Source organism: Hippopotamus amphibius, chromosome 17, assembly GCF_030028045.1.
Source record: "Hippopotamus amphibius kiboko isolate mHipAmp2 chromosome 17, mHipAmp2.hap2, whole genome shotgun sequence".
NCBI classification, from domain to species: Eukaryota; Metazoa; Chordata; class Mammalia; order Artiodactyla; family Hippopotamidae; genus Hippopotamus; species Hippopotamus amphibius.
This window is the reverse complement of record NC_080202.1, coordinates 41,561,863-41,574,975: the sequence shown is the minus strand read 5'-3', so window position 1 is coordinate 41,574,975 and position 13,113 is coordinate 41,561,863. Positions and strand designations below refer to the sequence as shown.

The 13,113-nt window shown below is 61.5% G+C and overlaps 2 protein-coding genes across 5 annotated transcripts; both read left to right on the top strand.

The window, feature by feature from the left end:
* The first annotated feature begins 320 nt into the window (after nucleotides 1-320).
* CCR10 (C-C motif chemokine receptor 10) lies at nucleotides 321-1,463 on the top strand. Its single transcript, XM_057716359.1, has one exon. It carries the CDS (start codon nucleotides 321-323, stop codon nucleotides 1,458-1,460), a length of 1,140 nt encoding a protein of 379 aa, XP_057572342.1. The 3' UTR covers nucleotides 1,461-1,463.
* A 2,212-nt stretch (nucleotides 1,464-3,675) lies between these two features.
* PLEKHH3 (pleckstrin homology, MyTH4 and FERM domain containing H3) lies at nucleotides 3,676-13,068 on the top strand. 4 transcript variants are annotated; one of them, XR_009049980.1, is made up of 13 exons: nucleotides 3,676-4,299; nucleotides 6,274-6,329; nucleotides 6,685-6,764; nucleotides 6,863-7,054; nucleotides 7,141-7,298; nucleotides 7,416-7,536; nucleotides 8,304-8,610; nucleotides 9,201-9,408; nucleotides 9,625-9,752; nucleotides 10,046-10,178; nucleotides 10,376-10,809; nucleotides 11,124-11,315; nucleotides 11,839-11,976. XR_009049980.1 is itself a non-coding variant. In XM_057715441.1 (13 exons), the coding sequence occupies exons 1-13, from the start codon at nucleotides 4,138-4,140 to the stop codon at nucleotides 12,013-12,015; spliced, it is 2,373 nt and encodes a 790-aa protein (XP_057571424.1). In that variant the 5' UTR covers nucleotides 3,680-4,137; the 3' UTR covers nucleotides 12,016-13,068. The 4 variants fall into 4 exon arrangements, 2 of the variants coding, with proteins under 2 accessions (XP_057571424.1, XP_057571423.1); XR_009049979.1 differs by having other exon boundaries at nucleotides 3,677-4,299; nucleotides 9,625-9,761; XM_057715441.1 differs by having other exon boundaries at nucleotides 3,680-4,299; nucleotides 10,376-10,834; nucleotides 11,839-13,068.
* Nucleotides 13,069-13,113: the final 45 nt, after the last annotated feature.

Genomic DNA, 13,113 nt, shown 5'->3' with positions numbered 1-13,113 from the left:
GGCTTGGCCTATGGAGAGCACAGATGCTTCACACTCACTATCTTCCTTATTTCAAACAATCCTCATTTCAAACAACCCTGCCAGGTGGGTTGGTCGGGATTTCTAATCTCGACATTACATATTAGGCAACTGGAGAGCCAGAAAGAACAAGTGATTTGCTCAAGGTCACCCAGGAAGCTGGATGTAGAGGCAGGAGGAGTACAAGGGAGGCCAAGGCCCATTGAGGGTGTGGTAGGAAGAGTGTGGAGATGAGTTTATGTCTTCTCCCTGTGTACTGTACCATTATACTTGGTCACACAGGAGCTCCCAGCTTGGAATGCATGTGTGGGAGGGGGAGGCTTGTGGTGGAGTCAGGTCTCATAAGGTCTCTCTTCTCATTTTGGCCTCCCCAGGTCTCCTGGGGGCCCTACTCCGGGGATGATGAGGAGGCATACTCGGCTGAGCCGTTGCCAGAGCTCTGCTACAAGGCCGATGTCCAGGCCTTCAGTCGGGCCTTCCAACCCAGTGTCTCCCTGACGGTGGCTGCGCTGGGTCTGGCCGGCAATGGCCTTGTCCTGGCCACCCATCTGGCGGCACGACGCACTGCGCGCTCCCCCACCTCCGCCCACCTGCTCCAGCTGGCCCTGGCTGACCTTTTGCTGGCCCTGACCCTGCCCTTTGCCGCAGCTGGGGCTCTGCAGGGCTGGAGTCTGGGAAGTGCCACCTGCCGCGCCATCTCGGGCCTCTACTCGGCCTCCTTCCATGCCGGCTTCCTCTTCCTGGCCTGTATCAGCGCCGACCGCTACGTGGCCATCGCGCGGGCCCTCCCGGCTGGACCGAGGCCCTCGACGCCGGGCCGCGCACACCTGGTCTCAGTCATCGTGTGGCTGCTGTCTCTGCTCCTGGCGCTGCCTGCTCTCCTTTTCAGCCAGGATGGGCAGCGGGAAGGCCAGCGGCGCTGCCGCCTCATCTTCCCCGAGGGCCTCACGCAGACGGTGAAGGGGGCGAGCGCCGTGGCACAGGTGGTCCTGGGCTTCGCGCTGCCCCTGGGGGTCATGGCGGCCTGCTACGCGCTCCTGGGCCGCACGCTGCTGGCCACCAGGGGGCCCGAGCGCCGGCGCGCGCTGCGCGTCGTGGTGGCCCTGGTGGCGGCCTTCGTGGTGCTACAGCTGCCCTACAGTCTCGCCCTGCTATTGGATACTGCAGACCTCCTGGCGGCCCGCGAGCGGAGCTGCCCCGCCAGCAAGCGCAAGGATCTGGCACTGCTGGTGACTGGGGGTTTGGCCCTCGCCCGCTGCGGCCTCAACCCCGTGCTCTACGCCTTTCTGGGCCTGCGGTTCCGCGAGGACCTGCGGAGGCTGCTACGGGGTGGGGGCTGCAGTCCAGGGCCTCACCCCCGCGGCCGCTGCCCCCGTCGGCCCCGCCTTTCTTCCTGCTCAGCTCCCACTGAGACCAACAGTGTCTCCTTCTGGGACCACTAGGATTGCGAATCAAGAGGAGGGGGCGGGCTGGGAAATGATTCCAGGGAGGGTAGTGGGAAGGGGGAGTAGGCGGGGGACACTGAGAAAGAGGTAGGGACCTAAGGAATCGCTTCTGTACTTCACATTAAACCGACAATATGGAAATGAGGGGCAACCCGACAACTGTTACTATTTTTGAGTCGTCGGCTTGGAAGTGATTTGCAGCAGGGCAGAGCTGGTGGGTCCCCCCAGCCCCCGCCCCTTCCCGCTGCGCCGCACTTGGCTCTTGAGTGGAAGCCGCTGAGAGCCTGGGTGGGGGTGGGGGGCTGCTGAGCCTGCTAAAGCTCTAGGCACTGACACCCCCTCCACCTTCACCCGGTCTCTGCCAACAGAGGTGAGGTGGGAAAGCTGCCAGGCAAGGAGGGGCGGGGGTTCCTCCTGAAATAGTGTAAGGAAGAGCTTTCTAACAACCAGAGTGCTATCCAGTAATGGCTGCCTTAGCAAGTACCGAGTTCCCGGCCTCTGGAATGTTCAGGCCGAGGCTGTCGGGGACATGTGTGTGTGCCTATGCCTGGTGTAGGGGTAGGAATGGGGCCAGGAGATTCCCGTTTTGGGTGTGCTTTCGGATTCGATTACCACTCTACAGTCCCTTCTAAGGTTCTCTGGTGGAGAGAAAAAAGTAATTTAAAAAGTTGAGTCGGAGTTTTTCACCTTGGAGAAAATCCAAGGAGAGAATTACAATGTGCAAATTTCCAGAGAGTGGTTATCACGGGCGTGGTGGGGATGGGGTGACAGCCATTCTCCATCTTCCTTGGGGACGGGGTCAGAGGGAATGCACTGAGCCGGCCGAAAAGAGAGAGCTTAGACAACGGAAAGAACTTCACTTCAGGCAAGGGCCTGGGATCCAGACAGGGAAGAGAGTATATGGCTGTGGTGTTTCCATCCCTAGGAAGTCTCAGCGCAGGCCACTGTCATCTGGGGCGAGGGCAGGGCTGGGATGGGATGGCCTCTTGAGACATTGATTCCTGGTCTTTGTTTTACACAGTCACGACAGGCAGAATGGTGTCCACGTGCGAGAACTCTCGCAGTTTAATATCCGGTCAGCAAAGCTGCCCCGACCACTCCAGCCTGGAGTCTGGGGACCCAGGGCAAGAAGGGCGGAGCGTGGCGGGGATGTCTCCAGGGAGGCGCTGGCCAGTCGTCCCCGCCCTGTCCCGCCCCGCCCAGCTTGGGCTAGCCTTCCTTCCCGGAGCCTCCGGAGGCTGAAAACAAGAACCACGGCCTCCAGGGGCCAGGATCCAGGGAAAGCCCGGAGATGGCGCCGATCCTCAGAGGGTCCCACACGCCATCCACCGGGGGCCAACCTGGAACCCTCCGCGGGAGATCGCAGGAATCGCCGCTGAGTCAGCAACGCACGCGCGCGCCCGCGGTCGACCGGGCCCGGCCCCTCCCCTGGCCCCGCCCCGTTCGCTTAGAGCCTCGGTTAACCCCTTCCTACACAGAGCGTTAGGATAGTCACCCTGAGAAGCCTCCACTCCATTCGAAGATCACGGAATTCCCTAGAATCCCAAGTCACGCTCCCAGCTGGAGTTCGGTTGGAGTTGTGAGCTCTGAGCTCTAAATTAGACTTTATTTCCTGTCTTGGTCTGAACTTTCCCGGAGTGTCTGCCCCAGCTTCTTCACCTCAAAAGGAGGTGGCTAAGATCGAGGAACTGGACTCCGTCATCCAGGGGCGGAGGGCTACCTCTAGGACTGTGCCTGGCGCAGGTTGCTAAGGCTCTTTCCTTTCTCAGGAACCCTGAGGCGAGACGGGGGTTCAGAGGGCAGCAGTCGGAGCATTTCTCTATGCCCTGTGGGCACTTTGTTCTCCAAAGCTCCTGCTCAAGAGCGCGTTTAATTTGTTGGTTGGTGAGCCAAGAGTTAAAACAGGAGCATGAAGGCGGGCTTCCGTGACGTCACTAGCAGTCCGCGTCCGACCTCAGAGGCGGGGGCGTGGCTAACATCGCACTACCCCCTCCCTCCTAATTCCCTGCCCCTCCCCGCTGTCACCAAGCCAGGGGCACATGATGCAACGCGCCGCGGTTTCAGTAGCTTGATTGGTGGCCGCGCCCGGCGCCAGGCACAGGGATTGGACAGAGGAGGCTGTGACGAAAACTGGACACAGCCTTGTAAAGAAGGGAGGAGAGAAAGAAGAGGGAGGGGGGGCCCGAAGGGGAGGGGTTGGGGAGGCGGGGTCCCCGCACTGTGCTCGAGCTCCTAGCGCGCCAGTCCCGGGGCTGCAGGGAGCGCAGCGCGCGCGGCCCGGGCCCCGGCCACCGGACGCCCTACCGGACACGACCCTCCCTGGAGCTTGGACAACTGCCCGCCTCGGACACTGCACCGGACACTGCTCCCCACAGGGCTGGACACTACAACGGACACTACTTCCCAGCTCCGGACATTGCTCCCTCCTCCCCCCCACCCCTGGACGCTTCCCCCCCTCCCCCTCCGGGGGCCCAGACTCTAAGCCCCCCCAGAGGCTCTAGCTAGCGACCCCTTGCACCCCAGAGCCAGACACCGCCTCCTCCCAGTCCCCCTCTCCCTTTCCCTCCTCCCTCCTCATCTTTCCCCCGCTCGGGTCGGAGCCCCGCCAGTTTCTCCGACCCCCTGCAGCTCAGCCCCGGCTGCCCGCGCCCCCATCTCCCGGCTGCTCGCCCGGATGCCTCTCCCCGGGGGATTGTGGTGGCTCCTCTGCTGCCGTCGAGGCTTTACTCTTCTGCACCGGGACTACGGGGACGGCGAGCTTAGCGGAGACGGGGACGAAGACGAAGACGAGGAGACCTTTGAGCTACGGACCCCGAGTCCAGGGGGCGGCGGGAGGGTAAGTCCCAGGGGGGTTGGAGCCTTGTCTCAATCCCTCTCACTACAACCAGCCGTCACGCCTGATCCCGCTCCAGACTCCAGCCAAACGCTGCGCTGTTGCGGACTGGGGACTCGGGAGACGTTTTTGCCTGGGGGCCAGAAGCCCCCGAGAGCTGAAGCAGCAGCCCACCTCGGGATGTGCCTGTGGGCCTCGCGCAGCACGCTGGGCGCTGTCCACCTGCTGGGGGCCCTGGGGCAGGGGAGGCGTCACGCCTGGCCCGACCTGGCCCTGCCTCTCCCTTCCCCGTCGGGCCCGCGTCCCATCCCGTCTCCTTCCGCCTCCGCCAGCGCCGAGGAATGTGGCGAGGCCGGCTGGGCGGCTCGGACGCCTGGGTCCGCTCCGCTCCCAGTTCAGGAGCGCTGAGCGCTGGGGCCAGATGCGGGAGTTCCCGCCCCGAGGGCCTGGGCGAGGGGAGGCAGGTATCCTCAGATTGGGGTCCGTGGCGGGGACCCCATGGAGAGGGGGCTGGGGGCCAAAACTCTCCGAGGACCACTCATCATTACCCTGACACTCTGGACAGAACTCTTGGCCGTCCCTGGTGAGGCTCCTGGGGAATTCCTTAGGGAATGATGAGGGACGCTTGGCTCCCGGGTCTTGTCGAATCTCCCCGTGGGGAAACTGAGGCTCTATTGGTGTGGGAGACCATCGTCCCCCGACATCCCCTCTCTGATGCCCCTGCACGCCAGCAGCCAGACTCTGGGCAACCAGACTCGTGTGTGCTGTGGCCTGGGTCAGGCTCCCATCCCCCGCTGAGGGGTCCGCAGCAGGCCCGGTGGCTCAGTGCCCGGGTGGGGCGGGCTGCGCCGCCGGGGCCGGCGCCAGCACCTGGCGGAGGCGGAGGGCGGATAAATATAGAGGGGGGGGGAGGGAGGGAAGCAGGGGACTGCGATTAGGGGATTTGGGCTAAGAGAGGGGTCAGCACCTGCCCCTCTGGTGGTGTGGCTCGGAGCCCCTCTCAGACCCTTCAGAAAATAAAAGGATCTGCGTCCCCCCCGAAGTCACAGGACCCAGGCGTCCACAAGCTTCCACCCTGGGCAGGGTCGGCTTTGTGAACCACTGCCATTGCTTCCCTCATGCTCCACCTCCACCCCACCCCCACCCCCCAGCTTGGGGACAGGTGTCCCTGGCCCCCCTCCCCCACCTCCCCCTCCTGGCTTTAGCTGCCTGGACGCAATGGGACTATGGCACAGTTCCTGCCTGACCTGGCTCCTGGATGGGTTTTCGGCCTCTCTTAGACCCCAGTCTACAGTAGAAGTTCCAGGACACAGGGGGTGGCGGTGGGGGAGGGCAAAATCCTGGACTGTACCTCCCACGGAGAGTATTCTTCAGCCTGGCCTGAGCCCCAGCAAAAGGGCAGGGTCTTTGCTTACCACTGAGTTTCAAGGGTGCCTATGGAGGGTATAAGAAGCTCTTGAGAAAGCCCTATACTGAGAGGGTCCCTCTTCCCTTCATTCACCTTCATGCCTATCGCCTGCCTGCCAGCCTGAACACCCGCCAGCCAACCAAGGGAAAATGAGGAGGGGGTGACTTTGAGCCTGCCAGAGCAAGAAAGGACTTCATCCACCTCTCTGTTTTCAAAGACTGGGAAGCTAAGGCCCAAAGACTCAAGGGGGCTTGCCAAGGTTCCACAGTCTGTGATGGGAGTTAGTGGTTGAGCTGGTATTAGAACCCAGGTCTCCTGACTCTCTGCCCGGTGCTTTTTCTACTCTACCCTACCTCTGATTGCCTCTTTAAAGAATCACAGAGACAAGGCAAGAGTCTTGGCTTCTTAGCTTGGGCTGTTCTGTAGAGACTTGTGGAAGGGGCGAGCCCAGTGGCTTCAGCTCCCTCAGTCACAGTCACAGTCACCACCCCACTCCTTAATTCCTCAATCCCCTGAGCATCCTGCAAGGGGGGTTCTGAGCCTGAGGGCTGCCCTGCCTGTTTCCCCAGGGTCCCCTAGATGTGACTCTGACTCAGCCTGTGAGGACCGGGCCAGTCTCAGACAGGTGAGCTCAGCCCCTGAGTCCCATGGTCTGGAGACTGCAGCCGGTTCCTGGGACCCCCATCCTCGCAGTCTTCCCTCCCCAGGTTGTGCAATAAGGGAGAGGCCTTAGGCCCGGACGCGGTGGTTTGGCCGGGGTCCCGGGGGGCGGTCCGGCTGGGGGCGCGGGAGGAAGGGGGGGTCCGGGCTATTTCTGGTGCGAGGTCAGAACGGCCCAGCAGTTCCCACAGCCTGGGGGAGGGGTGCCCTGCCCGGAAGCAGGCACCCCTCGTGGTCTGGGGAGCCTTTAGATCGGAGCCTCCTGGAGGCAGGGTGCAGGACCGGCAGACTTGCCCAACCCTCGCTCCCCTCTTGCCCAGGCTGCAAAGCTGGGAGGAGACGCGAAGCCTCATCCCGGAGAAGGGGCCGTCAGAAGACGACCCAGACGTCGTTGTGAAAGGTGGGGATCCACCTCATGCACTCCAGAGGCCCCAATCCCAACCCTCCAGGGGATAATGTCTTCTCCGGCTGATCCCCTTTCCCTCCTTCTCCCCGAAGGCTGGCTGTACCGCGAGCCCCGCGGAGGAGGGACGCGGCCCTGGTTGCCCCCGCGCCGAGCCTGGTTCGTGCTCACGCGGGATTCCTTGGACCAGTTCAGCAGCAGCGGGAGGGGGGCGCGACGCCTAGGGAGCCTCGTGCTCACCAGCCTATGCTCGGTGACCGGCCCTGAGCGCAGGCCCAAGGAGACTGGTGAGACCTCATGGGGATTCTCCTACATCCCTAGGCAGCTGCCCCAGCCAGCTCTGATTGCCCTCCGTGGCATCTCTCTCCTCCAGGTCTGTGGTCCGTGACCGTGTCTGGCCGGAAGCATAGCGTTCGGCTCTGCTCGCCCCGCCAGGCCGAGGCAGAGCGCTGGGGAGTGGCGCTGCGAGAAGTGATCGCCTCCAAGGCACCGTTGGAGACCCCCACCCAGCTGCTGCTCAGGGACATTCAGGTGCGGGGGGCGGGGGGGGAACTTCATGGAGAAAGAGGAGGGTGGTGGACCCATAACCTTTCTGGGTTCACGGGGAGCCCGCTTCTCCATCACTGTGATCATTTCCCTGGCCTCTAGGAGAGTTGCGGGGACCCGGAAGCCGTGGCGCTTATTTACAGACGGAACCCGATTCTGCGGCACACCAGCGGGGCCCTGTACGCCCCACTCCTGCCCCTGCCCTACGGAGTCAGTGCCCCAGGTGAGTAGTGCCATGGCCCAAGTCCCTTGAATAGGGAATCTGAACGCCTCACCTGATAGGGATCTAGGAGTCCTCAGGGGGCCTACCCAGCCCCTCATTTTTCAAAGGATGAAGATGAAACCAGAAGCTGAGAGAGCAGACTGATACCCAGGGTAGACGGGGAGGGAAAGCCAGCACAGAAAGTAAAGGTCCCCTTTGACCGCCTTCTCTTTGGGTCTCATTCTGACTACTGATGTTCCTTCATGGGTTTTTACACTCTCTCTTCTGTTCTTTCATTATACTCTCAACACCATGGCATACAACTTTACAAGTGGTGGAAAATCCACCACCTTGGGAGACTGTGCTGACCTCATCGATTTACGCTTCTCCCCCAAAGGGAATAGTGACAGGCCCAGGTACTCAAGCTAGAGGATTAAGGGGAGCTGGGAGAAGAACCCTGGTTTTCTGGCGCATGGTGATGGCTCTCACTACCCAATTGCAGAATCTGAGGTTTGACCCTGTGTCCTTTAGTCCATCCCTCCAAGTTACTAACTCAAAGTGCGGACTTAGGGGACCTGGAGGGGGAGATTCCTGGGAGGGAGGGGTTGAATTTGGCTCTGTAGGGACCATTGCTTTCCCTTCACTCTTCCTGTCCTTCGCACTCTTCCCTCCTTACCACCCTTGTCCCTTTATACTCCCTCTGACCTTACCCTGGTCCAAGCCTTCCTCCCAGGGCCCAGCTCTGCGTCCCCTCTCCAAACCGTCCCTCCGCCCCCACCCTCCCGCAGGTCCGGGCTACGCTCCCTTGCGCGAGGAGGCGGTGCGGCTGTTCCTGGCGCTTCAGGCCCTGGAGGGGGCGCGGCGCCCCGGGCCCCTGATGCAGGGTGTGCTCCAGACCTGCCGGGACCTGCCAGCGCTCCGAGACGAACTCTTCCTGCAGCTGGCTAAGCAGACCTCGGGCCCCGCGGGCCCCCCCGGGCCTCCAGCTACCCAAGACCCTGCGGCTCTGCGGTACTGGCAGCTCCTCACTTGCATGAGCTGCACCTTCCGTCCTGGGGGTGCTGTACGGGGGCACCTCCTGGGGCATCTGGAGAGGTGAGAGGGGAGGCTTGGGGATAAGGCCAAGGCAAGGGAGCTAAGGGGCTGGAAAAGAATGGCAGACCTTTCCAAAGGGTTTGGCAGATGGAGAACTTGGACCCAGAGAAGGGAAGGGACTTGCCCAAGGTCAGGGCCGCTGCTAATATGCACAGTGCCTTTGTGGGAATTACAAGATCATATCCCACTTGCGGGCAGAGGAATTACAAAAAGTCTCCCACTTTGGGTAGAGGAATTACTAAAAGGCTGTTTTTCCTCCGGGCTGATGCAGTCCAGCGCGAGGGCTTTTAGGTTGGAAAGCAGAATGCAGCTGAAGTTTGGATTTCAACCCAAAGGAGGATCATGGAAACTCTGGGAAGTGGGAGGGGGCAGTTAGGAGAAAGCTGCTTGGGGCCTTAGAAAGTAATTCAGCTCCATACGGAGCATCGGGGTAGATTCAAAAAAGCCGGTGGCGCTGCCTTCAGGGAACTTAGAGTTGGAGGGGGAGGGAGTCGGCGAGGTGAAAGAAACTATAAACGCAAAAGGCAGTAGGGAGGAGGAGAAGGAAAGCCCTCGGAGCACTGACCCTGAAGTCCTTCTCCGTAACCCAGGACTGAGCAGGCGCTCCCGGACTCGGAACTAGCGGAATATGCGCGCTTCATACGGAAAGCGCTGGGCCGGACGCGGGGCCGGGAGCTGGTGCCGTCGCTGGCAGAGATTTCCGCCCTGAGCCGACGGCAGGAGTTGTTGTGCACCGTGCACTGTCCGGGGGCTGGTGCCTGCCCTGTGGCCATAGACTCCCACACCACAGCCGGAGAGGTAAGACCAGAGAAAACCCCTGAAATCTCAACCTTCCTCCCAGCTTCCCAAGCCTGGCTCTCCTGGTGCCTGGGCCCTGGGTTTGCTCGAGTCTGAGAGTCATCAGTTGGGTAAGGGAGGCCTGAAAGACCCCTCCAGTTGGACTCCTCCAGAAGTACTGGCAAGACCCCTGCGCGGTCTGGGTCTGACTTTCCTCTTATGCTCTCTCCCCTCCAGGTTGCTCGAGAGCTGGTGGGGCGGCTGGGCTTGACCCGGAGCCGCAATGCATTCGCGCTGTACGAGCAGCGAGGAGCCCAGGAGCGAGCTCTGGCCGGGGGGACTCTCGTGGCCGACGTGCTCACCAGGTTTGAGAAGTAAATGTCCAGCCCCAGCCCTTGCCCTCCGTTAGCCCATTCGCCTCTCAGCTTCGCTCAATCCCTAAGCAAACCTTAACCCGGCTCTTGTCATTTGCCTGGCACAGTCAAGTTCATTGGTTCACAGATGGATTCCTGATCGCGGGCGGTTTGCAGTCAGGCTCGCCTCCGCGGTCCACTCGGTCCGGGCCCCGCCCCAAATATCTGGCCCCGCCCCTTTCCCTATGGCCCGCGTCTTGGGGGCCCTGCTTCCCTGCAGCATCACGCCCTTCTCCATTCCACAGCTTGGCGGCGGAGGAAGCCGGGCTGGAGGACCCGCCGGACTCTGGCTGGAGACTGTGTCTGCGTCTTCACGGACCTCTGCATCCTGAGGGGCTGTCCCCAGACGGTCACGAACTGCCCTTCCTCTTTGAGCAGGTGAGGTTCTCCGGCATTCACTCCTCGCGGAGACCCCCCGGAGCCTGAACCCCTCCCTTTCTGGGCCGTCGCCTTTCGTGGTGATGACAACCCCGGAGGAGGCGGGGCTCGAACCCAGACCTCAGGTTCCTCTCCGCGAGGGGTCCTGGCGACGGGCCCCCGCGGCTGCCGCGCTGACGCCCGCTGCCTCCCCGTAGGCTCACGCTCTGCTGCTGCGCGGCCGGCCGCCCCCGCCCGACGACACGCTGCGCGCCCTGGCGGCGCTGAGCCCGCAGAGCCCGCACCGGGACTTCTCCCCGCGGGCGCCCCTGCCGCGCCTGGACCGCCTGCTGCCCACCCCGGCCCCGCCGCGTGAAGACCCTCCCCGCCCGGTGCCCAGGCCTGCCCCCTCCGCCGCCCTGCTGGCCGGGGCAATCTGGAGCCCGGGCCTGGCCAAGAGGCGGGCGGAGCGGGCCCGGCGCGGCGGGGCCGGCCGCACGGCGGGAAGCGTGGCCCGCGAGGGAGGAGGTGGCGCCGGCACGGCGGCTGCTGTGCTGGGAGGCTGGAAGCGGCTACGGGGCATGGGCCGAGCTGAGGCCATGGCTGCCTACCTGGCTCTGGCGGCGCAGTGTCCAGGGTTCGGCGCTGCTCGGTATGACGTTCTGGAGCTGAGCACGGTGAGGGGGAGAAGGGAGAGGGGGACTCTGGCGGCCCGAGCCCCACGCCTTTGCCCCAGAGCCACAGGCCCCCATTGTGGGTCACTTCACTCCCTACACCCAGCACAGCTGCCCATCTCAAATCTCAGGAGGCACTGGCCCTGGGATCTCAACTCTCTGGAGCTGTGGATCATGGGGGGGGCGGGGTGGGGGGACCAGGAATCTTCTTGCTCACAGCCAACTCCCCCCCACCAAAAATAATGCTGCAGGGTCCCCTCCTTCCACCCTGACTCTGCCTGTCTGTCAGCAGGAGCCTGGTCAGGGTGCTCCACAGAAGCTATGCCTGGGCCTGGGAGCCAAGGCCATGTCCCTCTCCCGACCCGGTGAGACAGAGCCCATCCACAGTGTCAGCTATGGCCGTGTGGCCGCCTGCCAGCTAATGGGCCCCCACACCCTGGCATTGAGGGTGGGAGAGAGCCAGCTTCTCCTGCAGAGTCCCCAGGTGAGTGGGAAGAGGGTGTAGAAGGAGGAAGAAAGGGAGAGAATGTCAAGAAACATTTATTAAACACTGAGCATGGGCCAGGTACAGCTCTAAACCGTGTGGATCCAGCAGTGATCAAAGACACTAAACAAGGAATCAAAGATTAAGATAGTGACAAATGCTAGAAAGGAGAGGGTAGTGAGACAGGAAGTGACTGGAGGGGGCCATAGCATTAGGTAGGATGGTCAGGAAAAGATACTCAACGTCAGGGATGCTTAAGCTAGCCAAAGGAAGATCTGGGCGCACAGCCTTCCGGGCAGAGGGACCTGCAAGTGCAAAGGTCCTGAGATGAGGATAACCTTAGGATGTTAGAGGAGCAGAAAGAAGCAAGTGTGGTTGGCACATGGTGAGGGAGAGTGATGATGAGGAAGGAAAGGTTGCAGGGGGCAGCTCACGTAAGGTCTTGGGAAGGAACCTGGGTGGAGGATGAGACAGAGGAGAACCCAGTGGCCCCTTTTATACTCTGCCCTCTGCCCTCTCTTAGGTGGAAGAGATCATGCAGCTGGTGAATGCCTACTTGGCCAACCCCTCCCCCGAGAGGCCCAGCAGCAGTCCTTCTCCTCCATGCCAAGACCTGCCAGACACCTCCCCGCCCGGCCAGCACCCGGGCCTGGACGAGCCCCAGGGACAGTCTGGCTGTTTGGGGCAGCTGCAGGACTGAGCTTGCCAAGAGGTCACGACCTCTCTCGCGCCTCCAGCCTGGACCTGGACTGCTCTGAGATTTCAGGGAAGGATGGACCCTTTGGGCCCTGCAGGGACAGGGCACACCCCACACCCAAGGGCTTCAATGGGTGCAGACAATTTTCTAGTTTGTTTCTTAATTTATTTGTAGAAGAGAAGGGAAAAAAAATCCTTATTTACACAAACCCTTCCTGTGGGAGTGCTGTTAGTGGGACTGGTTGGAGCCCCAGTGCTCAGAGCTCCACCCCCTGGGACGCCCACACTCTGGGCTTTCACCAGCACTGAAGGGAGTCTGAACACCACAGGGCTCCACCCTCCTTGACCTTCTGGATTTAACCTCCTACTGGCCAGGATGTTGCTCTAGGGTGGTGGGTGGGGCAGGCAAGAGGGCAATTTTCTAAGTTGGCAATTACTCATCCTTCTTCCACTGAGTGACATAGGGGTGGCCTCTTGGCGTCCCTGAGGCCTGAGGGCAGTGAGTCATCAGGACTGGCACTACCCAGTCCTACCCTGTGTCCAGCTTCTGGGTCTTGGTTGGATCCATCTTTAATGTGCCTACTGCTTTGGGCCTGGAATGGAAGAAGCTTGGGGTAGGGTCAGACCCAAGAACTTCTCTGGCACAGATAAAGAATTCATTGGGATGTGCTCAGTGCTACTCCTGAGCTCTGTTCCTGCTTTATCAGATCGGGCTGAATTGGGTTGACTCCCAAGGATCTAATCGCCTTGGGCCTGGGAATCCAGAGTCTTGGCTTTCTTGACCTGCTCAGAATGCTGCGGGCAGTCCTTCAGGAGCCTCTACAGCCTCTGCCCTGAGTGGAGCCGGCTGGGGCAATATGGGCAATATTGATCCACCCTGGGGCAGGAGTTTAGGCACTGAGGAGACAGCAGACATCAGTAATGCTCTGTCGTCTTGAGAGTAGGACTGGCTCCAGTAAAACAGCTTGGTTCTAGGCAAGGGATGCTCACAGAAACTGTGGACACACAAAGACCGGACTAAGTGGTAAGAAGCTAAAGCAGGTAAAGGCCACCCTACCAACACCTGCCTGCAAACTGTGAGGCACCATGGAGATCCTTTCAT

Bases quoted from the DNA above. Each gene is read 5' to 3' on its own strand.
- CCR10 (XM_057716359.1), top strand. From the start codon at position 321: ATGTGTGGGAGGGGGAGGCTTGTGGTGGAGTCAGGTCTCATAAGGTCT.
- PLEKHH3 (XM_057715440.1), top strand. From the start codon at position 4,138: ATGCCTCTCCCCGGGGGATTGTGGTGGCTCCTCTGCTGCCGTCGAGGC. The intron at 6,330-6,684 runs GTGAGCTCAGCC...CCTCTTGCCCAG, and splicing joins ACCGGGCCAGTCTCAGACAG to GCTGCAAAGCTGGGAGGAGA. The intron at 7,055-7,140 runs GTGAGACCTCAT...TCTCTCCTCCAG, and splicing joins GCGCAGGCCCAAGGAGACTG to GTCTGTGGTCCGTGACCGTG.